Source organism: Ovis canadensis, chromosome 25, assembly GCF_042477335.2.
Source record: "Ovis canadensis isolate MfBH-ARS-UI-01 breed Bighorn chromosome 25, ARS-UI_OviCan_v2, whole genome shotgun sequence".
Taxonomy (NCBI): Eukaryota; Metazoa; Chordata; class Mammalia; order Artiodactyla; family Bovidae; genus Ovis; species Ovis canadensis.
Genome location: NC_091269.1, coordinates 22,315,524 through 22,343,433, shown reverse-complemented (window position 1 = coordinate 22,343,433; position 27,910 = coordinate 22,315,524). Strand labels below are relative to the sequence as shown.

Here is a 27,910-nt window from a genome sequence, read left to right as displayed (position 1 = left end):
TAGGCGGACTCAGGAGGAGGATGCATTTTCATCCCTCAGTCAGAGGGGACCGTCTGCGATCTTACAGCTGCCCTTGACCCAAGGAAATCCACCCCACCTGCTCAGGAGGTGGGCTCCCCCGGGGAACTTAGCGCCCAGCCGGGCCCGTGCAGGTTAAGGGGCTCTCCTGCCACTGATCAGAAGGGCTTCTCGGGGCGTGTGACCCACAGAGGTCTCGCCCTCTGGAAGGAACACCACTCCACCCCACCCCCGCCCAACCAACAGAAGGGAGGGTCTCCTGGGCTTGACTCCTACTTGTTCTTCCTCACTCGGGAGTGGGGAGAAGGGAAGAGGACCCCGGGAGAGCGCTTACCGCTGAGCTGCCCAGCGCAGGGAAGCCTGGGCCTGGGCCCCCAGGTGGCCCAGGAGGCCGCTGAGGGCGGGCTGTTGAGAAGGAAGCTGAAAGTGCAGGCTGCTTCTCTCCTTCTCCAGGGCTTCTAATCTTTGTTGGATCATCTCGGCTGGAAACCCAAAAGGATGAGAGAGAAATAAAGAAACATATGACTCAAAATAGACAACCCGGGGTCCCTGGCTCCACCCCCAGCCCATGGTGGCCTCAGCAACGTAACAGAAAGGTCACGCGCTCTAGGTCAGCACTCTTCATCTCTAGGTTGACGTTTTTTAAGTATCTCCTGTCTCTTTATTGAAAAGGCGGCCCCCTTAGCTTTCATTCTTCTAGGTCTCAGAGGTTGCAGTCCATGTATTTATACGATGATCGTCACTGTGACCATCACACAGGAGGATGCCTCATCCTGAGCTCGTTCAGCCAGTCGTGTCTGACCCTTTGTGACCCCAGGGACTGTAACCCGCCAGGCTCCTCTGTCCATGGGATTCTCCAGGCAAGAATACTGGAGTGCGTTGTCATTTCCTACTCCAAGGGATCTTCCCAACACAGGGATCGAATCTGCATCTTACAACTCCTGCGTTGGCAGGTAGGTTCTTTACCACTGCACCACCTGGGAAGCCCATACCTCACACGAATTATTTCTAACACCATGATGATCACTTAGGAGAAGACCTGCTAATTCTGATGAGTTCTGTACAACCAGTTGAAAAAGATCAGTGCCCAAGTGTTGATTTTGAGAATGTTTCCTTAGACACTGTTCATCGAGAGAGACTTACTCACAGTTACTAAGTCACCGAAGTGATGCTCAAACTCTGTCGTGCTACAGATGAGCAGAGATCCACTTCTGCTCAGAGGATGGCTCCTATTATTTTTTTCAAAGACATTTAATCTCCTAAGAGAAGGCATACACAGTGATCACTGCCAGACATTTTTTCTTCAAAGAAAATAAGCTGCAGAAATTGGAATCCCATCAACTAAGAACTTACCCTCATAATCAAACCCTCAAGAACTGGAAAGTTTCCCATAAAGCTACTTTTTTTAGAAATGCAAGGACTGGAGTTAAAAATATATCAGTCAGAGATTCCCTCCTGTTGGTCCTTGACAGGTGGGAAGGATGGTGATCCCCTCTGCTCCCTGGTAGTAGCTGGGCTCTGCGGCCCCGGAGATCCCAGGCAGCCACCTCCAGCCACGAGCACCACCTGCTGACCCCGGTGTGCAACGCAAATACTACCCTTTACTATCGGGGCTTCCCAGGGGGCACAAGTGGTAAAGAACCCGCCTGCCAAATCAGGAGACGTAAGAGACACGGGCTCAAACCTTGGAGGAGGAAATGGCGACCCACTCCAATATTCTTGCCCAGAGAACCCTATGGACAGAGGAGCCTGGCGGGCTACAGCCCATAGGGTTGAACAAAGTCGGACACGACTTTGCAAACACAGATCCTTTACTATGTGTGCCATGAGAGGATGTTCCAGAGGCTCTGGCCTAGATTACAGAGTGTGCTAAGTCGCTCAGTCGTGTCCGACTCTCTGTGGCCCCGTGGACTATAGCCCCAAAGGCTCCTCTGTCCATGGAATTTTTCAAGCAAGAATATTAGAGTGGGTTACCATTTCCTACTGCAGGACATCTTCCCAACCCAGAGGTTGAAGCTGGGTCTCTTTCATCTCCTGCATGGGCAGGAGGATTCTTTACCACTAGCACCACCTGAGAAGCCCCAAAATTTAAAGGGAAGCTCTTTAAAGACACTCTTTTCCTGTGGTCGCTGTTGTTTAGTTGCTCAGTTGCGTCCGACTCTTTGTGACCCCATGAGCCTATCCCTCCAGGCTCCTCTGTCCATGGGATTCTCCAGGCCAGAACACTAGAGTGGGCAGCCCTTTCCCTCTCCAGGGGATCATCCCAACCCAGGGACTGAACCCACACCTCCCGCATTGGCAGGTGGATTCTTTATCACTGAGCCACCAGTCCCTAGCTCACAATATACGTTCACATTTCCACGGCCCTACAGTTCATTTTCCAAGTGAGCCATTTCCATAAGACTCAGTTTTAAGTGGAAATGCTATTTCAACAAGCTTGTTATTTTGAAAGCTCTTTGAGCACACTTTTTATGCTACACCAGCAGAGGTCAGTGCTGATCACAGGGCACCCCTCTCGGGCAGCAGCACGTACTTGGAGGAGATGAGGGCCCAGGTGTCATGGGAAGCGGCCCCAGGTCTCTGGGAGTGTCAGTGGCAAGATCTTCCCATCAATTTGCTGCAGACCTTGGCGCTAATAGCCAGAAGCTTGCTGAGAGAATTTGCCAAGAATTCATTCTAGCGACACCGGAAAAGGTCATCTACGTCCTGTTGGAGATCAAGTACAGGTACTGCCAGGGCTCTTAGTCTGTGCCACCTTCTTCAGAAGGACGGTGGAACCAATTCAGGCACCACACTTACAACACACGGTGGAGTCTGGCTGACAGGTCTACTAGGGTTGCGCCCACAGTTACCCGACCCAACCCGTTCTCTAACACCAGGCTTCATGCTTTTAAAATACTTTATTTTAACTAATGTTTACATTTTTATTAATTTACTTGCTTTATTATTTAGTTATTGACTTACTTCTTGCTGTATAAGTGAGACGGCAATGGCACCCCACTCCAGTACTCTTGCCTGGAAAATCCCATGGACGGAGGAGCCTGGTAGGCTGCAGTCCATGGGGTCGCTAAGAGTCGGACATGACTGAGCGACTTCACTTTCACTTTTCACTTTCATGCATTGGAGAAGGAAATGGCAACCCCCTCCAGTGTTCTTGCCTGGAGAATCCCAGGGACGGCGGAGCCTGGTGGACTGCAGTCTCTGGGGTTGCACAGAGTTGGAGACAACTAAAGCGACTTAGCAGCAGCAGCAGCTTGCTGTATAAAACCAAAACTTCAGTGAAAAGCAAGCGCGAAATACCTTATATGCTTTAAAATAGCATACTGATGCAATCCTGATACAGTGATAAAGATGTGTCAAGATGTTATTACACAGAGATTGGTAGGAAACTGAGTTGACACCTCAGCTCTGCCATTTCTAGCTGCGTGACCTTCAAATAACTTAACCTTTCTAAGCTTCCATTTCCTAATCTGCAGAAACAGGCCTAATAATAGTCTACACATGACAAGGTCGTCTGAGGATTAAATGAGATAATCCACACAAAGCCTTTAGCACCGCGCCTGGTGCCTGGCATGTGTCCAGAAGGACTGGCTATTACTAGTTACACCACTGCGTGCTGGCCCTCAAGAGTCTGCGAGAAAGTTAGAGACCCAGGCCGGGCCCCCTCCACTGGGCACTGCACTGTAAATGGCACCTTCCGCTGCCACAGGAGAAGTCCGCAGAGAACCCTAGCTGGCCTAGCAGCAGCAAACACTAAAAATGGGAAACTGGCTGCCAAAAATCAGATTCACAATAAACGCCAAAGGAAAAGTCATTGTGGTTATCCCAGGAGACAACTGTGATTAGCTGTGTTCAATGCCACCACTTACTTTACATTATTTCTATTTTATGACTTTAGAAAGCGCACTAGATCATCTCACACCGGTCAGAATGGCCATCATCAAAAAGTCTACAACAATAAACGCTGGAGAGGGTGTGGGGAAAAGGGAACCCTCCTACACTGTTGGTACAAATGTAAATGGATGCAGCTACTATGGAAAACAGTATTGAGGTTTTTAAAAACTAAAAATAGAGCTACCACATGATCCAGAAATCCCCCTCCTAGGTGTATATCCAAAAGAAACCATAATTCAAAAAGATACATGCACCCCTGTGTTCACAGCAGCACTATTAACAGTAGCCAAGACGGAAGCAACCTGAATGTCCATCCGCAGATGATGGATAAAGAAGAGCGGTCCATATATACAGTGGAATATTGCTCAGCCACAGAAAAGGATGAATAATGTCATTTGCGGCAACATGGGTGGATCTAAAGATTAGCATACTAATTTATTGTCAGACAGAGAAAGACAAATATCATTATGATGTCATTTATACATGGAAACCAAAAGAAAAAAAAGTTGTTGCTGTTTAATTGCTAAGTCCTGTCTGACTCTTGGAACCCCATGGACAGAGGTCATGGACTGCAACCTGCCAGGCTCCTCTGTCCATGGGGTTCTCCAGGCAAGAAGACTGGAGTGGGTTGCCATGCTCTACTCCAGGGGAACTTCCTGACCCAGGGATCGAATCACATCTCCTGTCTCTTGCATTGGCAGGCAGGTTCTCTACCACTAGCACTACCAGGGAAGCTCTCTTTTGCAGCTGGATGAGTATAAAAACCTAACACTCATCAAATCTAAAGTCTACTGCCTACCTCGCAAGACTCTGCTCCTCCTTCCAAAGGCACCATCTGGGCCTGCAGTTGTGCATTCTCTGACTTGGCTTCTTCCTGTAACTCCAGGTTCTGGTGATCCTGGTGATCCTCCCTGTGGCTTCCCCACACTCCACCTTCTCCATTTGCTCTGCGTCTGGTCCAGCTCAAGTCTCACCACTTCTGCAGCTGAGTTACTTTCCACCCAGGAGCTCACAGCTCCACCGTTTCATCTCTGCACATCATGACACTTGGGTGTGAGCAGCTCACGAGCCAGTGAACGGACACAGGAATTCAGAGACTGTCACACGTTATCACAAGAAGATCTCCGAATCCCGGAGGACTTGCCTGGCCTCCAGGACAGAAGCCAAATGTCTATGCCTGGTGTTGGGGACCACAGGCACGCTGTCTAGCCTAGCTCACTCCTCCCCCATTGCACTCTGCCCCAGAGTGATGCAGTGGCAACAACTCTTGAAAAGAACACAGAATCTAAACACTGAGACTCAGGGCACCAAGCTGGCATAATCATTTTGGAAAACTATCTGGCAGTAGCTGCTAATATACACTATATCCCATGATCCAGTAATTCTACTCCTAGGGATATGTCCAAAACACTTCCATCAAACAAGACATAGGACAACAGTCATACATTTATTTATAATGGTTCAAAACTCAAAATAACTCAAAAGGACCACAGATAAATAAACTACACAGCAGTAAAAACTGAACTGACTACTACTTCGTGCACAACAGCGTGGATGACTCTCACACACACCGCACAACTCCATTTATAGAAAGCTCAGAAACAGGCAAAACCAAACTATGCTGATAGGGGTCAGAATAATGCTTATCGTGGGGGAGGTAGAGATAGCGTCTGGGAAACGGGGATGAGGGAGTCTCACTGAGTGTTGGAAATATGCTGTATCCCGTTCTAGGTGGTGGTTACAGAGGGCACACACACACAAAAAGCTCTGAATCCTGGAGGACTTGCCTGGCCTCCAGGCAGATTTGCACTGTACAATACAGCTTTATGCACCTTATTACATTCTTGGCCTTCCCAGGTGGCACTAATGGTAAAGAACCCACCTGCCAATGCAGGAGACATAAGAAACGTGGGTTCAGTCGATGGGTCAGGAACATTGGCTGGAGGACAGCATCGCAACCTACTCCAGTATTCTTGCCTGGAGAATCCCGTGGACAGAAAAGCCTGGTGGGCTACAGTCCACGGGGTCACAAAGAGCTGGACACGACTGAACCAACTTAGCATGCGTCTTATTACATTATTCTCTATTTTACCTCAGTTAAAAAATTTTAGTGCATAAAAAATAAGAAGCACCTGAATTCCATCACCAGCTTCAACACTGGTGGTTTTCAGTGTCCGACAGGTCACTTCCCCATTTAAGTCTCAGAGTTTCATCCACTAAATGGGAAGAAGGTCTCCTCAGGGGTCTAAAGAAGTCGCAATTGGGATTAAACAGCAAAGAGATGTTTAAGAGATGGTGGGCAGCTCACAACAGACGTGTTCTGTCAGCTCTGAGGCTGGAGGTCTGGCATCACCGAGGCCACATCGGGCCCTGTGAGGGCCTCTCCTGGGGTGGGGGTGGGGGGGCGGGCAGACTGGCACCATGCCCGACCTCACAGGTCTGAAAGAGAGCGTCTTCCTGCAAGGGCACTGACCCATGCACGGGGCTCCATCCTCATGATCTGATCACCCCAAAGGCCCCAGCTCCTAACGCCACCACTTCGGGATTTAGGGTTTCAACATGTGGATCCAGGGGACGCAAACAATCAGTCCGTCATATGCTTCACAGTGGGGAGGGGACGCTTCAGCCAGAGTGGCCCGTTTCATCTACCCATGCGGATGGTGTGTTTGAAAATGACTGGAAATAGCATTTTTCACTTTCTAAATAACATGCTTATTCATTATTTCATGTATTCCATCCATTAACAAATATTCTGGTAACTGAACTTTGTTTGGCTGTAGGGTTGCCAGGATGAGCAAGACACAGTCCTGGTTGTTCAGGGACCCGGTGACTGGGGACAGGGGGTCAAAACTACAAACAGGCCTTGTCTTGTCTGCCCGTGAGGAGGGGGAGCCAGCTGTCCCACTGGGAGAGGGGGCGTGTGAAGGAGCACATAGCCGTGTATGTCACTGCCAGCACTAGGGTGCAGGCGGCAGGGCCTTGGGAAGCCACGTGGAGGCCTGGGGGGCCAGCTGGTAAAGCACCCACCAGTGCCTGAGGGCAGAGCATATTGCAGGGACAGCCAGATGGGCGGGAGGCAGGCCACACTGAGAAATAAACTGATGGAACAAGTAAGTGAACGCATGGAGGGTAAAGAGAGCCAGATGTTTCCTTATTAGAGGATATTCTTCCAATTATGGAAAGAGATTAGGGCAGAAAGAACTTAGGATTGTTACATTAGAATTGGAAGAACTGATGTGTGTATGTGTGCGCGCCCAGTGCTCTCAAGCCATGTCTGACTCTTTGCAATCCCATGGACTGTGGCCCACCAGGCTGTTCTGTCCATCGAATTCTCCAGGCAAGAACACTGGAGTAAGTTGCCATTTCCTTCTCCAGAGGATCTTCCCGACCCAGGGGCTGAACCCGCATCGCTTCTATCTCCTGCATCGGCAGGTGCGTTCTTTACCACTAGCACCATCTTTAACACAGACATAGATAATTATGGAAATACAGATTTATATGTGACTGTGTCTACAGATATTTTCTATCTTTATCCACTGAGAAAGCCTAGACACAACAATACCCCAGGAGCAGTGGGCAGACAGGTTCTGGTTTCTAAACACCACCCTCCTTGAAAGGAACTGGAGCCCTTGTAAGACGGGCTGACTCTAAGTCTGAGGCAGGGCCGGTTCAAAATGAGTCTGGAATATCTTGTTGTACAAATAATAAGGACAAGCTAAAGACTGATGGGGATGTATCAAGAACTACCTTGAATGAGCTCCCATAAGTGGCGCTTGGAGGTAAAGAACCCGCCTGCGAATGCAGGGGACAGAAGAGATGCAGGTTCCATCCCTGGGTTGGGAAAATCCCCTGAAAAAGGAAATGGCAACCCATTCCAGTATTCTTGCCTGGAGAATTCCATGGCCAGAGGAGTCTGGTGGGCAGTGGTCCATGGGGTCACAAAGGGTCGGACACGAGTAAAGCACCTTAGCACACACACACACAGCACAAGCCAAATCTGGAATAGTTCGTGAATCAAATAACGCCCTGAATGAAGTGCCACCCACTGAAGAGAACAGGAGTCTTGCAGTTGCATCCATGCCAACAGAGTGCCAACTGATAAAAAGGAATGGCTCTTTGGTAAGGTGCAGGGCAGAAGTGTAATCTTAGCATTTAATCAGTTTCTAGAGGACAAACGGTAAACGCATGCTGAGGAGCCTGGGAGCCGCGGGTATAACCAGATGGTCAAGGCTGCCATCAGCGGTGGCCAGAGTCGTCTGCCTACTGAGATAGCTGCTAAGATGCACCAAGGAGCGCACAGTCCCTGACCCGCGTTTCCATCACGTCTCTGTCGGGGCTGCACCGCCTGAGTCCGGTCACAAGGAAACTGGAGGTCATCCGACAAAACGTAAGGTCTGCATGCCTTAAAACTCTCAAGGACATAGGACCGAGTACTGCGGAATGGTTCCAAACAGGAGGGGACTGAGGGAACATGACGACCACGTGCAACACGTGTTCCGGTCCAGGGAGGATGAACGCCCAGCGCTGGATCCCGGTTGGCGATGTGAGAACAGTCTGAGGGCCGGACAGGAACGGTGGGTCAGTGTTGACTCCTCGACTGACTGAGACAGTTTCAGGGTGGGGGCATGTGACAGGATCTTTGTTTGGGGATGTGTGTGGGGTACGTAGGGCTGCCGAGGTATTGCGTCCGCGGTTGACTCTCAAGCAAGTGATACACGCATCCAGCGGGGGACCCAGAGGGAGGGAGAGATGCGAGCTCTTTGTACTGAACTTGCAACTTCTGTAAGTGGGGAATTATTTCCAAATAAATTCTAAGACTTATAAACAGCGACTTCCCTGGTGGTCCAGTATCTCAGACTTCATGCTCCCAATGCAGGGGGCCTAGGTTTGATCCCTGGTCAGGAAACTAAGATCCAACGTACCTGCAACTATAGATCTCACATGTGGCGATGGAGATCAAAGATCCCACAGGCTGCAACTAAAGTACAGCACGATCAAATAAGTAACTTTTGTTTAAAATGTTTAATTTAAAAAGTAAATAAAAAATAAAACTTACAAGTAGACAACTGCAGCATAACTAAATCCGGTATTTGTGACTTGACATCATTTGTCTGAATTCTGCTCTGTCTTTACGAAAATCCCTTCTATCATTCTATCTGGCCAGTGTTTGAGGAAACATAACTCACTGTCTCCGGCTTTTCTTTCTTGTACACCTCTGCAAGCTTTCTGCACATATTGTTCACCTGATTTCAGTTTGAAGCTCAAGTCTGAAAGCCAGAGTTTTAGAGAGTATTGCATATAGCAGGTGCTGAGGAAATGTGGTTGACTGTCAGAACAGTCCCAACATTAGAATCTGGGGTTGCATTTTGTAAAATGCAAAAACAAATAAACTCAAAGTTAACCAGGAAAGATATCACCAAGCAGTAAGCAAAATGATGTATAATATGTTCTCAGTGATACTAGGTATTTAATTTATGAATCTAATACACTATTTATGGGACCTCAGCAGTGAAAATGCTAACCAACATCTCATTCCAATTTGGATCAAGCAAATGCTTTTTCTGATGTTGCTACAACATATTTATTAATGTTTAATTGAGGGGCAGCACTCGTCTGTTATTTCTTGGCACATTAGCCCTAAGCACCTGTTTCTTGGGCTACAAGATGGAAACAGAATGAAAGAAAAGTAATTTCTACATCTATGAATAAATAAGCAAACAACCATTTACAGAGCAATAAGAAATCTTCACACCTAAAGGCATCCTGCTAAACAGCCTCAATTCCTACTGCCTTGTTCCATCTATGGGATGACAGAATAGATGGTGTAAACCCCTTTCTTGGCCGCGTAGCCATTCTACATTCTAAGGGGGCCCTTTAAAGTTAAGAAGCAATCAATGTCTTCCTAAGTCACTCTGCCTTGGTTTTTACATAATAGCCAAGAAATGCTATTCATTGAGAGCTGAATAGTGTAACAATTCCACATTACCATACACACCATGTGAGATGACCAGTTTACAAAGCATAAGACTGCGATAAAACGTATTTCAGACTGACCGGAGACAGCCTCTGACATTTCAGTGTGTTGGAATCTGCTGGATTCATTATCATAAAAATCAGCTACTCTTGGGGCACTGAAGCCTTCAAGCATAATAATCCTTTCTGAGCATCTATTACAGACCCGGCACCATATATACATTATTTCTGAGCTTCATGGGACTTCTACAGCAGGAATTCAATTGCAGAACCTAAGATGCAGAGAATTTAAGTCATTTGCACAAGACCTGGGCTTCCCTTGTGGCTCAGCTGGTAAAAAATCCACCTGCAGTATGGAGACCTGGGTCCAATCCCTGGGTTGGGAAGATCCCCCAGAGAAGGGAAAGGCTACCCACACCAGTATTCTGGCCTGGAGAATTCCATGGGCTGTATAGTCCATGGGGTCACAAAGAGTCAGACACGACTGAGTGACTTTCACTTTCAGTTTTCAGAATGTGAACCTTGACTCTTTTGGTGGCAAACTCTAGGCTTTTGCTATTAGACTTCCCAAGAGCCACCCCCAAAACTGTGCCAGCACCCACAGTTTCCCCCATCACACAGAGATGCTGTCTGTCTATTCATCTGTGTGGGCCCCTAGAGGCAGTGGCACCCTATGGGCAGAGCTGAGTCCTAGTCATCTCTGCCAATACCCAGTTCAGCACTAGGCTCACAGTGGGTACTAGACAAAGGTACTAGGTATTTATTCATTCATAAATAAATGAGTGTCTACATTTGCATGAAGAATGCTGTAGTCATGGAAAAACAACAACCAGTCTATGCACACTGTTAGTGCCAAGTGCCTTGCTAGCCTCACAGCAACCGCATGAGGGGGCCGTGGTTGTTCCCATTTTGTAGATCAAAAGACTGAAGCTCATGGAAAGTTTAAGAGATTTTTTTCTGGGTTAGTTGTACCACTATGTGGATTTAGAAATAAAACCAAGGTCTGTCTGACTCCAAAACCTGTTCTACAGGGAAGATCACATCCTACAGTGTAGACCATATCCTGAAATACACACCAGGATGTGTTATACAGGATGCTTCCCTGGTGGTTCAGATGGTGAAGAATCTGCCTGCAATGTAGGAGACCTGGGTGTGATCCCTGGGTTGGGAAGACCCCCTAGAGAAGGGAACAGCTACCTTCTCCAGTATTTAAGCCTATGGGGTGGCAAAGAGTCAAACACAACTGAACAATTAACACATATCCATACGTCATGCAAACGCAAACTGCTCTATTAACTCATCTTTCGTCTGACCCACTTTTCTCACAGGAAGCATTCAGGAGCCAAAACAAACCAAAAACAAAAAAAAAGAACTGGCACAAGTAGAAACAGACTCAGATCCAGTTCTAGGGGGATGTTTAAATAAATTATGGTATTTAGCCACTCATATGGAATGCTATGTAGAAACACAATTAGAAAATCTGCAAGGGAGCACTTTAATATTACACAAGAAAAACAAGATACAATATTACAAGCACGGGGCTTCCCAGGCGGCACTAGTGGTAAAGAACCCACCTGCCAGTGCAGGAGCCATTAAGAGACACGGGTTTGATTCCTGGGTCAGGAGGATCCCCTGGAAGAGAGCATGGCAACCCACTCCAGTATTCTTACCTGGAAAATCCCATGGACAGAGGAGCCTGAGGGGCTACAGTCCATGGAGTTGCAAAGAGTTGGACATGACTGAAGCAACTTAGCACGACACAGCACAGGGTCCATAATTATTTATAAATATGTTTTTTTTTTAATCTGGGAGGAACTAAGAATTTTGGCAATCAGTCATGCAATTGCAGGGGACCTTTTCTCAATTTCACTTCTCATAAAATCAGCTGTGAAATCTTGAGCTGTTTAGTATTTAGGAAAGTATTCTATTTTTTGAAAGCCTACTGGTTTCTTATCCCACTCTTTGATTTCTGCATAAAAAATGGAAATTGGCTTCCTCCAATTCTTAATGCTAAACTGCTTAAGGTAAGCCTGGTCTCCCTGGGTCATAGATCTTTTCAGTGTATCCCAAAGAGGATTTCCAGAAATGTTATATTTTTAAGCTCACCAACGTGTGGAAAAAAGACTAAGAAATTACCTTGGTTGTGGTATAAAAGGAAAAACAAACATTTGGGGTAGATACAAAAATTGCAGAAGACAAGCAATGATTTAATCATGGTATTTGCTCACTCAGCATTTAGCCTATCACCTTGCTCTTAACAAATATTTGTCGATTCTCTCTGAAGTATTTGCATAGAATATTTGGTTTGAAGCATCTGTTCTTCCTCAGTAAGAATTTACCAGACAAAATCAATTGTGAGCGATCAAAACAGCAAAGGTAATGAAACTTCCAGGTTCTTCCCCAGGTCTGGGACGTGTCATTAGACTAGCAAATATGTGTGTGTGTGTGTGTGTGTGTGTGTGTGTGTGTATAGGAGTGTGCACACAAATGCTGTCCTTTGGCCTGCAGACCATGCTTCAAGTCGCAATATTCAGACACAACACAAAACATTAAGAATTCCTCAGGATCGTGCGTTTGCCAAAGGAAGGCTTGGTTATGGGTCCCTCCAAAATACTCTTTGCCTCAGCTCTCAAAACTAAATTCACAAGAAAATATTTCTTTCACCAAATGTCAATTACCAAATGCCGTGGGCAAGTAACTGACCAACTGAATTTTGGTTACTTTTTATAAAAGCCCGAGATATTCATAATTATAAAAACTGTCTCTGAAGTATGTTTCCACAGATGCTGCTGAAAACTGGACCACTGCATCTGTGTGCTCCGAGCTCGTCATTCAGAATTCGCGGTGCCTGGATTTCTACTGGCAACTGTTGTCCGTATCTCTGTAAGAGCCAGGCCCCCCCAGGATTCCAACCACTTCCAGCACCTCTGCTGCCACTGCCTCCACTCCCACCATCACCACCTGCCCAGCCGCCACTGCCTACTGTCCTGCCCCCCCTAACACACCAGCTACTTATTACAAGACAGGGGCTGAAAGCATTTCCAAGATGGAAGAACATTCATTTCCAAATAGCTGCAAAGCAGAGAGCCCAAAAGAAGTGACAAGAGAAGAAAGACAGGACAATGGAAAAGGTGAAGAGAGCACACCCCAGAATATTAAGAGTGGATGGCTGTCTGTGCCTCGTGAGAATAAAGATGATGTTTAAATTTATATTTCTGAACTTACTAAATGATCATGTATTGCTTTAAATATAAACTAATGGGAAATAGATGGGGAAACAGTGTCAGACTTTATTTTTTGGGCTCCAAAATCACTGCAGATAGTGACTGCAGCCGTGAAATTAAAAGACGCTTACTCCTTGGAAGGAAAGTTATGACCAACCTAGACAGCATATTCAAAAGCAGAGACATTACTTTGCCAACAAAGCATTGCAAGCCCATGAATCGTAGCACACCAGGCCTCCCTGTCCATCACCATCTCCCAGAGTGCACTCAGACTCACGTCCATCGAGTCAGTGACGCCATCCAGCCATCTCATTCTCTGCCATCCCCTCTTCCTCCTGCCCCCAATCCCTCCCAGCATCAGAGTCTTTTCCAATGAGTCAACTCTTGTTGACTCAAAGTCTAGTCAAGGCTATGGTTTTTCCAGTAGTCATGTATGGATGTGAGAGTTGGACTGTGAAGAAGGCTGAGCACCGAAGAATTGATGCTTTTGAACTGTGTTGTTGGAGAAGACTCTTGAGAGTCCCTTGGACTGCAAGGAGGTCCAACCAGTCCATTCTAAAGGAGATCAGCCCTGGGTGTTCTATGGAAGGAATGATACTAAAGCTGAAACTCCAGTACTTTGGCCACCTCATCCGAAGAGGTGACTCATTGGAAAAGACTCTGATGCTGGAAGGGATTGGGGGCTGGAGGAGAAGGGGACGACAGAGGATGAGATGGCTGGATGGCATCAGTGACTCAATGGACATGGGTCTGAGTGAACTCCGGGAGTTGGTGATGGACCGGGAAGCCTAGCGTGCTGCGATTCATGGGGTCACAAAGAGTCGGACACGACTGAGCAAATGAACTGAACTGAACTGAATTATGTTTAAAATTTCACTTTTATATGAAAGCATCTAAACACCCCCAGTTGGGCTTCCCCGGTGGCTCAGTGGTAAAGATGCAGCTGACACAGGAGACCCTGGTTTGACCCCTGGGTTGGGAAGATGCTCTGAAGTAGGAGATGACATCCTGCTCCAGGATTCTTGCCTAGAAAATCCCATGTACAGAGAAGCCTGGCAGGCTACAGTCCATGGGTTCACAAAAGAGTCAGACATGACTTAGCAACTCCACAAGAAATACCCCAATTAAAAGGTAGATATAAATTGGGTAAAAGACCAAGATTCAGTTATATGCTACCTAAAAGGATCCAGTCCAGCTTTGCTTGGATTAGTATTAGGATGATACATGTTTACGTGATATTACTTTAAACCCTTTTATGTCTTTATACAGAGAGTGTATTTCTTAACAAGTCCCTACTATAGCCTATGGAACTACACTCAACATTTTATAATAACCTATAAGGGAAAACAGGCTTCCCTTGTGGCTCAGCTGGTAAAGAATCTGCCTGTAAGGCGGGAGACCTGGGTTCGCTCCCTGGGTTGGGAAGATCCCCTGGAGAAGGGAAAGGCTACCCACTCCAGTATTCTGGCCTGGAGAATTCCATGGACTGTACAGTCCTTGGGGTCACAAAGAGTCGGACACAACTGAGCAACTTTCACTTTCACTTCACATAAGGGAAAACAATCTGAAAAAGAATATATTGGGTTGGCCAAAATGTTCATTTGAGTTTTTCTGTTTGCATGCTTGTGTGTGTGTGTGCGCGCGCACTTAGTTGCTTTAACTGTGTCTGACTCTTTGCTCACCCCATGGACTGTAACCCGCCAGGCTCCTCTGTTCATGGGATTCTCCAGGCAAGAATACTGGAGTGGGTTGTCATGCCCTCCTCCAGGGGATCTTCCCGACCCAGGGATCAAACCTGGGTCTCCTGCATCTCCTGCATTGGCAGGCAGGTTCTTTACCACTAATGCCATTGGGAAGGCCATAAAGTGATGCAGAGACACACACACACAGATTTATATATATATATATATATATATCACTGTGCCATACACCTGAAACTAACACAACATTGCAAATCAACTATTCTTCAACAAATAAATATGAATTTTGATAGATAAATTCCACTTTTGAAAAGGTAATTATCAGCTGGTTCATTCAGGTGACAGCAAGTAGGGTGCCTACCTGGGGTCAACTAGCACTAAGTATGAAGTAACCACAGTTGGGCGTGTCTTTTCCCAGCCATTTGAAACTGTATAACTGTGAAAGAGGAACTCTTGTTTAAAATATAATGGCAAAATATATATATATATATATATATATATATATATATAATGGCAGATCTTCCTACGTGAAACAACTTTTTACGACATGTTCCTCATTTTAACTGAATTTCGATATATGATCAGTCATTACCAAAATGGCTCAATCGCTTAGGCAATTACTAACTCACTCAGTCAGTTACTAACTCACTTAGCAATCTAGGCACACGGCTGATAAATGGAACACCTCTGTAGACTGAATACTGGAGGTTTATTAGGATGAAAAGGACAAAGCTTTTCAGCAGACTGACCACAGCTGCAAGGCTATGGGCATTGCTGGAAACCAGTGGCACAGCTTAAAGATGCAGCCACTGATTCCTGGACCTCCTGCAGAATGACGTTATTGCAAATCCAAGTGGTCTCTTCTGAGCTTCTCCTTCACGGGCTCCTTTACCTTTCTCCACATCTGTCCAAGGGTCTGGGACTGAGGTGATGTGTCTCTCGGCCCTGTGAACCTTCCATTGGCCCCAAGGCTGTTTTTAGAAGTCAGCCGAGTGGGAGAGTTCAAATGCCTGTTCATCATCTCTTGCCACTGGTTTTGGCTGTGCTCCATTTTCACTATTAAACTGGACATGGCATTCAATTAGTTCCTATGAACAGACTTTTCATGAGTAATTTGCTCTGCTGGTGTTTCCATACAGAATTAGTTGGACACATCTGCTTGTCACCACTCAAAAACCACACGCTCTCTCATCCTTTTGACAGTAATCATCACAACCTGTAATCTTTTCGGACTTCATTTTTTTTAATAGAACATCTTTCAATATATCCATCTCTAATGGAATTCAGAATATTAGGAGTGCACTGTTAACCAACCACTGTCATTTTAAAAATATAATGCAAACCACATTGATGTGCCTGTCCCGTTCAACAATGGACAAATAGAATACTCCAAACGCGATGCCTCATGCCAAAGGATTCTCCTAAACTGATCTCTGGCTAATGGCATGGCAACATAAACAGCTTAAATTCTTTGAGTGGCACAAAGGGATAGAGATAAAATGGCATATTCAAAAAAAAAACTAAGAAGATTAAATAAATTCTTTCCCCCAGCCAGAGCCATTCCAATTAGGCTGAAATCCAATCAGGAGGAATCAAGCTAGCTAGAATATTAGTTCCTTGGAACAAAATAGAACTAAGCTGTTTTCTTTTGGCTGAAGCACCACAACAAATAAAACTGTGACCTTCACTTCAAAGGCGATGTTAATAGAGAGAAATTACAAAACAGCAGCCAGTGATCAGAATTGCTACTAAACAGCAACCCTTTCAGCTGTGAGCCTGCACTTGTACTGGTTTCATGCAATGCCCCTATAAATAGTAAGGAGAAGCTACTGGGACTTAAAAGGCTCTCTAGTTTTAGACCTAGAGTCCTCAGGTACCTTGAAGATTTTAGGGAAAAAAAAAAAACTGGAGTGAGTAGGAATATTTTCCTAGAGCAGGAATGCAACAGTAACTGAAAGAAGATACAAGAAACACGTCAAGGTTTCCGCTTCAAGATGGCGGAGTAGAAGGGCTTGCACTCATGTCTTCCTGCAAAAGCACAAAAATTGCAACTACCTATTGGACAACCATTGAAAAATACCCCACCTCCAAAGACAAAGAAGAAGCTGCAGTGAGATGGTAGGAGGGGTGCAATCACAATAAAATTAAATCTCATACCCACTGGGTGGGTGACCCACAGACTGGAGGACAATACTACCAAAGAAATTCTCGTACTGCTGTGAATTTTCTGAACCCCATGTCAGGATTCCCAGTCTGGGGACACAGCAGAGGGACTGGAAATCTGGCCTTCAGGGTTGGCAGGATTTGATTATAGGCCTTCCAGAGGACTGAGGGAAACAGAGGCTCCAGTCTTGGAGGGCACAAACAAAATTTTGCACGTACCAAGACTCAGAGGAGTGGAGCAGTGACTCCACAGGAGGCTGAACCTAAACTACCTGCTAGTGTTGGGGGGCCTCCTGTGGAGGTGCGGGTCAGCAGGGGCTCACCACAGGGACGGGGGCACTGGAAGTTCCCCTTTGGAGTAAACTCTCTCTGAGTTTGCCATTAACCCTACTACAGAGCCTGCAGACCCCAGGGCTGGGTCCCCTCAGGCCAAACAACTATCAGGGAGGGAGTGCAACCCCACCCATGAGCAGATAATTAGATTAATGCTTTACGGAGCAAGGCCCTGCCCACCAGAGCAAGACCCAGCTTTCCCCATCACCAGTCCCTCCCATCAAGAAGCTTATACAAGCCTCTTAGTTTCATTCATCAGAGGGCAGACAGAGGAAGCACAGTATCACAGCAGCTAAAACAAAAACCAAATTACACAAAGTTAATCATGGTGAAAAAGCAGAAAGTTAGGTCCCGGGTGAGGGGACAAGATAAAACCCCAGACAAACAACTAAATGAAGTGGAGATAGGCAACCTTCCGTAAAGGTAATTCAGAATAATGATAGTGAAGATGATTCAGGGCCTCCGAAAAAAAAAATGGAAACAAAGACTGAGAAGATGCAAGAAAAGTTCACCAAAGACCTAGAAGAACTAAAGAACAAAAAAAAACAGAGACGAATAACACTAGAAGGAGTCGATAGCAGAATAACTTAGGCAGAAGCATGGATAAATGACTTGGAGGACAGAATGGTGGAAATCACTGCCACAGAACAGAATACAGAAAGTAAAAGAATGAAAAGAAATATAGACAGCCTAAGAGACCTCTGTAACAACATTAAAAGCACCAACATTTGCAGTATAGGAGTCCCAGAAGGAGAACAGAGAGAGAAAGGGCCTGACAAAATATTTGAAGCAATAATGGCTGAAAAAGTCCTGAACATGGGAAAGGAAATAGCCAAACAAGTCCAGGAATCACAGAGTCCCAGGAAGGATAAACCCAAGGAGGAACACACCAAGACATATAGTAATCAAACTGACAAAAGCAAAGACAGATAAAATATTAAAAGCAACAAGGAAAAAACAAATAACATATAACATAACATATTTGTCATAATAAAAGTGGCAAATAACACACAAGGGAACTCCCATCAGGCCATCAGCTGATACTCTACAAGCCAGAAGGGAGCATGATTATATTTAAAGTGATGAAAGGGAAAAACCTACAACCAAGAACACTCTACCCAGCAAGACTCTCCTTCAGATATGATGGAGACATTAAAAGCTTTCCAGATAAGCAAACGTTAAGAGAATTCAGCACCACCAAACCAGCGTTACAACAAATGCTAAAGGAACTTCTCTAGGCAGGAAACACAAGGGAAGGAAAAGACCTACAGTAAATAAACCCAAAACAATTAAGAAAATGGTAATATACCTATCAATAATTACCTTAAATGTAAATGGATTAAATGCACCAACCAAAAGGTGTAGACTGGCTGGGTGGATGAAAACGTGCGCCTGTATGCACTTCCACCACCACATCACTCTGTTCGACTCCCCCTCCCAAATTTATGTTAACTGTTTTATATTGTTGTTAATCATGTGCCCATTATAGCTTGCAATTGTGATTATCTTTTATTTTTTGTCTGGCTATTGATTGTGAAAACTGATAAACATTTTTCATTATTGTGATTATGTACCTATTCGTCATTTAACACCATTGTATCACGATTGGTCAACAGAAAAATAATAGAACTCTATCACCAAAACTAGGATCTAATAGGAAAACCTGTAATCGCTTTTGAAAATCCAAATGCATATCAGAATTATCTTGAGTTTTTTTGAAAAATACGAATGCTCAGGTACTGCTTTTTTTCTCCAGAGCTCCAGATATGTTTCTAAGGAGCAGTCATGTTTAAAAACAACTGGAGTATATGATGATCTTTTACTTTTATCTTGTTTAACTTTTTGTGTTTCATATTCAGTGCTCCCATTTCATTCAGTTTATACTCTCCAATTTTTCCATCTCTTCTTTTTTCTGGTGTTCTATCTCAAGCCTTTATCAAGTGTAGTAGGAATGCTTCTGTATACATATATACATATATAATATTTTAGAAAACCTGTGTATTTTTTCCCACCTAAAAAGTTATGACATTTTTATTCCACTTGTTTGACTTAGGATGAATAGAATGCTAGATTTCTAATTTAAAAATAGATATGCAACAAGCAACAAAGGTTTAATGTATAGCATAGGGAACCATAGTCAATATCTTATAATAACCTATAATGGAAAATAATTTTAAAAATAATATATGTGCATTTGTATAATTGAATCATCTTGCTGTCTACCTGAAACATTGTAGGTCAACTATACTTCAATCATATATACATATATTTAAAACAGAGAAAGAAAAACCTCAAGTCCTTTGTACTGATTATTGCTGTCCAGTCACTAAGTCGTTTCCAACTCTTTGTGACCCCATGGACTACAATATGCCAGGCTCCCCTGTCCTTCACTATCTCCCAGAGTTTGCTCAAGCTCACGTCCATTGAGTCAGTGATGCCATCCAACCATCGTATTCCCTGTTGCCTCCTTCTCCTCCTACTCTCAGTCTTTGCCAGCATCAAGGTCTTTGCCAGTGAGTCAGCTCATCACATCAGGTGGCCAAAGTATTGGAGCTTCAGCTTCAGTCCTTCCAATGAATGCTGCTGCTGCTGCTAGGTCACTTCAGTCGTGTCCAACTCTGTGCGACCCCATGGACGGCAGCCCACCAGGTTCCGCCGTCCCTGGGATTCTCTCAGGTAAGAACACTGGAGTGGGTTGCCATTTCCTTCTCCAATTTCCAATGAATAGTCAGGGTTGATTTCCTTTAGGATTGACTTTAGATGGCTTGATCTCCTTGCTGTGAGAGGAACTCTCAAAAGTCTTCTCCAGCACCACAATTCAAAAGAATCAATTCTTCAGTACTCAGCCTTCTGTATGGTCCAGCTCTCACATCCATACATAACTAATGGAAAAACCATAGCTTTGACTATACAGACCTTTGTCAGCAAAGTGATGTCTCTGCTTTTTAATACACTGTCTAGTTTTGTCATAGTGTTTCCTCCAAGGAGCAAATGTCTTTTTATTGACAGAACCAAACAAATTCCCCACGTGGTTCCATGTGGCATATAGTCATGGTCCCTGGCCATCAGGCCCTTCATTAGTTAAGCATGACTCCAAGAGCAGAGCTTCCAAGCCCCTGAGTTAAAAAAATAAGAGAAGGTGGAGGATCAATAACTCTTACTTGGTGGAGAAGTCCAACTGCTGGACCCAGATGGGGACTCCCAGCCTTACTGCCCAGGAGTGGGAGGACTGAGCTCCTATAGGTGGAAGACAATGTTGCCTTGTGGACGGCTTTCTGCCTAGCATCTAACCCAGTCAATATTTATGGAGTGAGTGAAGAGGGCTATATGCACACTCTCAGAAAAAACCTTGGCATTGTAATCCTAAAAACTAGAATCTTAAAGATGAGTGCCACAGGTTGTATGTTATCCTAAAGATAAGTATCTAAAGATGTATAAAATTATAAGGTAAATATTTTAAAATGGAGTGGTGTGATTCCTTTCTCTCTGATGAAAATCCTGTAAGATGAAAAGAAAATCAAAAATTTTAAATGATTTCTTTGCTTACGGATCAGAAGACCCAGATTTTTGTCCTGGATTCACTGGGACCAACTTTGTGATATTCAGTTCAGTTCAGTTCAGTCGCTCAGTCATGTCTGACTCTTTGCGACCCCATGAATTGCCACATGCCAGGCCTCCCTGTCCATCACCAACTCCCGGAGTTCACTCAGACTCACGTCCAGCGAGTCAGTGATGCCATCCAGCCATCTCATCCTCTGTTGTCCCCTTCTCCTCCTGCCCCCAATCCCTCCCAGCATCAGAGTCTTTTCCAATGAGTCAACTCTTCACATGAGGTGGCCAAAGTACTGGAGTTTCAGTTTCATTCCTTCCAAAGAAATCCCAGGGCTGATCTCCTTCAGAATGGACTGGTTGGATCTCCTTGCAGTCCAAGGGACTCTCAAGAGTCTTCTCCAACACCACAGTTCAAAAGCATCAATTCTTCAGCACTCAGCCTTCTTCACAGTCCAACTCTCACGTCCATACATGACCACAGGAAAAACCATAGCCTTGACTAGACGGACCTTAGTCGGCAAAGTAATATCTCTGCTTTTGAATATACTGTCTAGGTTGGTCATAACTTTTCTTCCAAGGAGTAAGCGTCTTTTAATTTCATGGCTGCAATCACCATCTGCAGTGATTTGGGGGTTATTTAATTTTTGTATACTGAGTTTCCTCATCTGAAGATACCTGAATAATCAACTTGTGCCAGTGTCTAATTCTGAAATGGCAAAAAAAGAATACCTGTGAACAGTTTAAAAAAAAAAAAACAAGTGGCAGAGTTGTTACAAAAAAGTAAAAATGATTCAAAGAGATTGTTGTGAGGGCCCAACTTGTTGATTCAGATTTAATTCAACTCAGATGACATCTATGTAAAATTCAGCATACATTCCATGTGGCCCAGCACCTGGAGGATTGTCAGCTATGGAGGCGTTTATGCCAAGTCTTGCTGTGTGCGTCCTTTATCATAATGTAAACAGTGCATCAGCTTCCTGGCCCTCCTTCTCCTTCCCAGCCCATCCTCCATTCACACATGTAGGTAGCATGGGCTTCAGCTTCCGGGGTACCAGTGGTTCAGAGCCATCTGGAAGTCAGGAAGTCCTTCAAGGCCCACCATGACACACCAACACAAAATTCCATCATTTTCATTCGCAGAAATACCCATAGGTGTGCCATATAAAATTATAATGAGCATCATTGGTGTCCATGAAGAAAAGAGAGAAAAAAGCACCCGTAGGACTAAGCTAGACAAAGACTTCCTGAGTTTTTCACTGCTTGTCTTTTGCCACATGTCCACCCACTTTATTATCTTGCAAACACCAGCACTGGTATCAGGCACTAATGCACTGGTTTTCTAAGAAAAAACCTGTAATAATATTCATGACCAAGTACTGATGGCATTAACTTGACAACTCTACAACTAGGTTGATCTGTCAAGCACAAAGTCCTCTCTGAATGAACATTCCTGAATTGTTGCACACCAGACTCCTGCAGGGAGCTAAACTCTCACCACTGACCCTCACCTATCAAAGCCTAAAAAGGAATGCGCGCGTTTCCAGAAGGATCGTGCAGTAAGCGCATCCATGTCTTTTCTCTTGGATTCTCTAGGACAGAGCAGCAGAGCCACGTGATTTGGGACCACAATGTACTGGCCACCTCAGAATCAATTTTCCCTAAATGCATTTTGGGGTGATACTATCCACCTGTAAGAACTGGCCCCTACTAAGTCAACTAATTTGGGGATATTGTCTTTGACATCATGTAGGGAGGAAATGGGTTTTCCTGGAGGCTCAGACGGTAAAGAATCTGCCTGCAATGCAGGAGGCTTAGGTTCAGTCCCTCGGTTGGGAAGATCTCCTGGAGGAGGAAATGGTTACCCACTCCAGTATTTTTGCCTGAAGAATCCCATGGACAAAGGAGCCTAATAGACTACAGTCCATGGAGTCTCAAAGAGTGGGACACAAATGAGAGACTAACACACACACACGCACACACACATGCACACACGCACACGCACACACACATGCACACACATGCACACACGCACGCACGCACACGCGCATGCGCGCACGCACGCACACGCACACACGCACACCTGCACACGCACACACACTCGCACGCACGCACACGCACACACACAGGCGCACACACATGCACACACACACGCACACGCACACACGCACGCATGCACACACCCGCACACACATGCACACACGCGCACACACGTGCACACACTGACACACACGCATGCACACACGCATGCACACGCGCGCGCGCGCACCCGCACGCACGCACACACCCGCACGCACGCACACGCACACACACATGCACACGCGCGCGCGCACACATGCACACACGCACACACGCACACGCATGCACACATGCACACGTGCACACACACGCACACACCCGCACACACGTGTACACATGCACACACACGCACGCACACACGCACGCACACACGCGCGCGCACCCGCACGCACACACCCGCACGCACACACACACGCACACACACGGAGGAAATGGGGCTTCCCTGGTGGCTCAGACAAGAGAGAATCCGCCTGCAATGCAGGAGACCTGGATTTGATCCCTGGGTTGAGAAGATCCCCTGGAGCAGGGAATGGCAACCCACTCCAGTATTCTTGCCTGGAGAATTCCATGGACAGGGGAGCTTGGCAGGCGGGCTACAGTCCAGGGGCTTAAAAAGAGTCAGACGTGACTGAGCGACTAACAGGACTGTGGTCACTATATCATGGCAATGACCTCATGGCTATCATGCCTCCCCACTGCTCCCCAGGCATCCACCGGGAGGGCTTTCCCTGTTTCTCCAGCTCTTACACCTGCCCAGGGACAAGGAGAGGAGCTCTGTCCTGCAGGGGCTGGAACTTAGTGGAACACCCACCCTTGTGGCTGTCAGAGGGTCCAGTCAGGCTCTGCTAGAGAGGGAGGCTGTGAGGCCAGAGGAGGAACAGACTTACTGCTGCCCGCCTGCCTGCATGGACGTCCTGACCCTGCCCACGACACCCTGGCAATGCCAGGGCAAGCGTCCAGTACAGGGGCTGCGGCTGACTCTGGGGTGCCGTTTATCCAAAACTCAGAGGCCAGCCTTGCCCCCTGGTGGCTTGGGTCACCCCCTGGTGGCTGGGACCACCCCCTCAGCGTGTGGGCACAGGGACTGACTCAGGCAGGACAAACTTGACTTTCCCAGCATGTGGTAAAAACAGCACCATTATGCCAGGATGTGCCTCATGGGTGTAAAGTATGAGAATCATTAAACTCAGTAACCAAGGGAGAACTCAGTCCCCTTTGATCATGGCCTCTCCATGGAGCCTGACCACTGGGGACCTCCTTGTGGTTAGTGGGGACCTGGGCTGATGCCCATGTCCGCTTCTACACTCCTGTAGCCCTCTTTGTGATCTCTCAGGACCAAGACTGGCAGCAACTCGGGTGGAGGGCCTGGAGCCAAAACAGGCCACTAGGGACCCAACTCTCTGCTTCTAGAAACACACAGGAACCCCATAGCCTGGAGAACCCACCCATGGTGAAGTGAAAGTGAAAGTGAAGTCGCTCAGTCGTGTCCAACTGTTTGCGACCCGTGGACTGTAGCCTCCCAAGCGCCTCCGTCCATGGCAAGAATACTGGAGTGGGTTGCCATTTAAGGGGACAGCAAAGAACAGGAGTGGACAAAAACCCAACCCTGCAGAGAAGACAGTGTATCTGGTCAAGTGGCGGTTGGCATATTGTTTGTTAACAGCAAAACTGTGCCGGGCACTAGGTAATCATGGTCACCTGGACGATGAGCCTCACTGAGCCAGAGTGAGAATCGAGAAGGCAAAATAACCATTGTGAACCTGCCTTCCTGGGAAGAGGTGGAACTGTTTCAGTGATGTTGGGATTACAATGGACAAGGGCCATGGTTCAGAACAGAAGATGACAAGGTGCCTCATCCTCAAGTCCGGGCTCTGGATCCACCTGTCATATCACAGACCACTGAGGAGGAATTCCAGGATGAGTCTGCCCTGTGTGTGCGCACAGAAGCCAAGGAGAAAAGGCCGTCGGGGGCGGGGAGAACAGAGCCCATGACACCAAGTAAAGTCCTGCAGGCAGGGATTACTGTTTCTCTCCCCAAGGTCAAAGGCCTTAGGAAAACCATCCTCAAGTCCGGGGGTGTCTGAAAGAAGGGTAAAGCGCATCTCACTTGTGGCTTAAGGTTGGCAGAGTTCAGAACCCACAGGCCACTCTGGTGCCACCTTCAAATATGGTGAGAAGTCCTTGGAGAGAAAGCAGAGTGGGGGAGTCGGGAAAAGGCAAAAGTCCCTCCTGGAGCCCTGCTGTTTCCTGAGGAGAGGGGGTTTCCAGGTTTCCTGAAGACCAAGGCAGAACAGGGGCCCTTAAGTGTCCCTGGAGACAGCCCAGAGGAGCAGAACTGCCCCAGCCCCAGGTAGGGGGTGTGAGTCATCTGAGGGACCAGAGTGAAAGAAAGAAAGTGTTAGTCGCTCAGTCGTGTCTGACTCTTTGCGACCCCATGGACTGTATCCCGCCAGGTTCCCCTGTCCATGGAACTCTCCAGGCAAAAATACTGCAGTGGGTTGCCATTCCCTTCTCCAGGGGATCTGCCTGACCCAGCAATTGAACCTGGGCCTCCTGCACTGCAGGCAGATCCTTTACTGTCCTTTACTGATCCACCAAGGAAGCTCCAAGGGACCAGACAGTATTTTTCAAAATGCTGGCCCACCCACTAGTGGCTGCTGATATCAATTTAAAGGGTGGAGACCAGCATTCATTTTTCCTGAGCTAACCAGAACAAACACAGTGTGGAGGGGGCTGTGTTTTTGTCCATGTATGTGTAGGATCAGGTGTATTTCTTTCTGTGGGTCACTGCCAAAAGCTGAGAAAGCCACTGATCTGGAGAATTAACTGTCCAGACAGCTGCACGCTTGCCCCAGACACTCCTCAGGTGAGCAGATGAGCCCCACAACCCCCAAGAGAGGGAAGAAGAAGGGAGGGAGCAGGTGAACCTCTCCCTGGGTGAACCTCTTCTGGGGGCTCCTCATCCCAATAGCTGGCATCAATAGCAGAGGTGTCTGCAGGAAGTGGGGTGCAGGAGCTAGGAGGCTGAGTCTGAGGACAACACTGAATTGAGGAGAACGCTGAGGGGGTAAAGGGATAATAGCCCAATCAATGGCACAAAAGTCTCCAGAGCAGACTCTAAACTGTAAGTTATAAACCAGAGTCGGACCAATATTTTAAAAAGTCTGCTCTGGGCTTTGGAGAAGTCTGATGTGCTCGTCGTGTTATAAGAAATCTAACCTTTGATATGTGTGTAATAAGGAAGGACTGTCACTACACCTGGACCAGAAATAAGCTCTATCAAAAGAGTAAGCCCACTGTCAGGGTATCTGACCTCATAGCAACACTTCTGGAAGAGAGGAGTGACTGTCATCACCTTACAGAGTAGGCAGAGCAAGTGACTTCCTGCCCAAACGTTCTGCCTGCAATTAATACATGCTGCCACCAGGGGGAGGAGGAGTGCTCAGCTATGGTCCTCAGTTCAGTTCAGTTCAGTCGCTCAGTCCTGTGCAACGCTTTGCGACCCAGTGAATCGCAGCACGCCAGGCCTCCCTGTCCATCACCAACTCCTGGAGTTCACTCAAACTCATGTCCATCGAGTCGGTGATGCCATCAAGCCATCTCATCCTCTGTCGTCCCCTTCTCCTCCAGCCCCCAATCCCTCCCAGCATCAGGGTTTTTCCAATGAGTCAGCTCTTCACATGAGGTGGCCAAAGTATTGGAGTTTCAGCTTTAGCATCAGTCCTTCCAATGAACACCCAGGACTGATCTCCTTTAGGATGGACTGGTTGGATCTCCTTGCAGTCTAAAGGACTCTCAAGAGTCTCCTCCAACACCACAGTTCAAAACCATCAGTTCTTCGGTGCTCAGCTTTCTTCACAGTCCAACTCTCACATCCATACAATGACCACTGGAAAAACCATAGCCTTGACTAGACAGACCTTTGTTGGCAAAGTAATGTCTCTGCTTTTGAATATGCTATCTAGGTTAGTCATAACTTTCCTTCCAAGGAGTAAGCGTCTTTTAATTTCATGGCTGCAGGCACCATCTGCAGTGATTTTGGAGTAAAAAAAAAAAAAAGTCTGACACTGTTTCCACTGTTTCCCCATCTATTTCCCATGAAGTGATGGGACCAGAAGCCATGATCTTCATTTTCTGAATGCTGAGCTTTAAGCCAACTTTTTCACTCTCCTCTTTCACTTTCATCAAGAGGCTTTTTAGTTGCTCTTCACTTTCTGCCATAAGGGTGGTGTCATCTGCATATCTGAGGTTATTGATATTTCTCCCAGCAATCTTGATTCCAGCTTGTGCTTCTTCCAGCCCAGCGTTTCTCATGATGTACTGGCCCCAAAAGTTCAGTTCCCATAAATGACATTAATCATGGTATATTTTTCTATTCACTTTTGGATGGGAACTTTTCCCTATAGCAATCTAATTGTCCAAACACTGACGTTGAACAATAGTGGTTTTTCACACCATAATAGGGGACCAGGACATTAGTGGGAAAAGTCTTGGGGTGGGAAGAAATGACGAGCTGATATTCTCAGTCCCATGGCCAGCATCCAAACAGCTGCTATCCTGAAAGACAGAGACACAGAGAGAGAGACAGAGAGGAACAGGATACTTCCTTGATCTTGAATGAGCATATCCTTCCATCCAAATCTTCTTTTTCTTTTGTCTAAAGGGGTAATGGTGAGCTCTGTGTATCTGTTTGTTTTGTTTAAAATTTGGGAAGTTTCATTAATAGGAGTTTGGTTTAGGATGTGAAGGTTTGCATGGTGGATCCAAAGCAATTGGTTCCACCTGCCAAGTAGAAAATGAATCCCTCTAAGTGGAATGGACACGGAATAACATCCTTGACCAGGACAAATGGCACTGGAAGCACACTGCTGTTTATGCTGAAAAACGACCCTTGTATGAGCTCATAGGAAGTACTCATGTCCCATGGGTAACTAGAAGGATTTGTTTCAGTATTATTGGCAAACCACACTTGCCAAT

The 27,910-nt window shown here is 46.3% G+C and overlaps 1 protein-coding gene across 10 annotated transcripts in view; it reads right to left on the bottom strand.

Moving 5' to 3' along the window:
- DISC1 (DISC1 scaffold protein) overlaps window positions 1-27,910 on the bottom strand; it is a 488,958-nt gene that overhangs the window by 287,261 nt on the left and 173,787 nt on the right. For all 10 annotated transcript variants that reach the window (XR_011253159.1, XR_011253160.1, XM_069572613.1 and 7 more), the window contains one exon: window positions 353-500. Coding sequence is in view for 8 of the 10 variants with exons in the window: in XM_069572613.1 (XP_069428714.1) it covers window positions 353-500 (148 nt within the window). In the remaining 2 variants the exon portion in view is untranslated. The remainder of the gene's footprint in view (window positions 1-352; window positions 501-27,910) is intronic.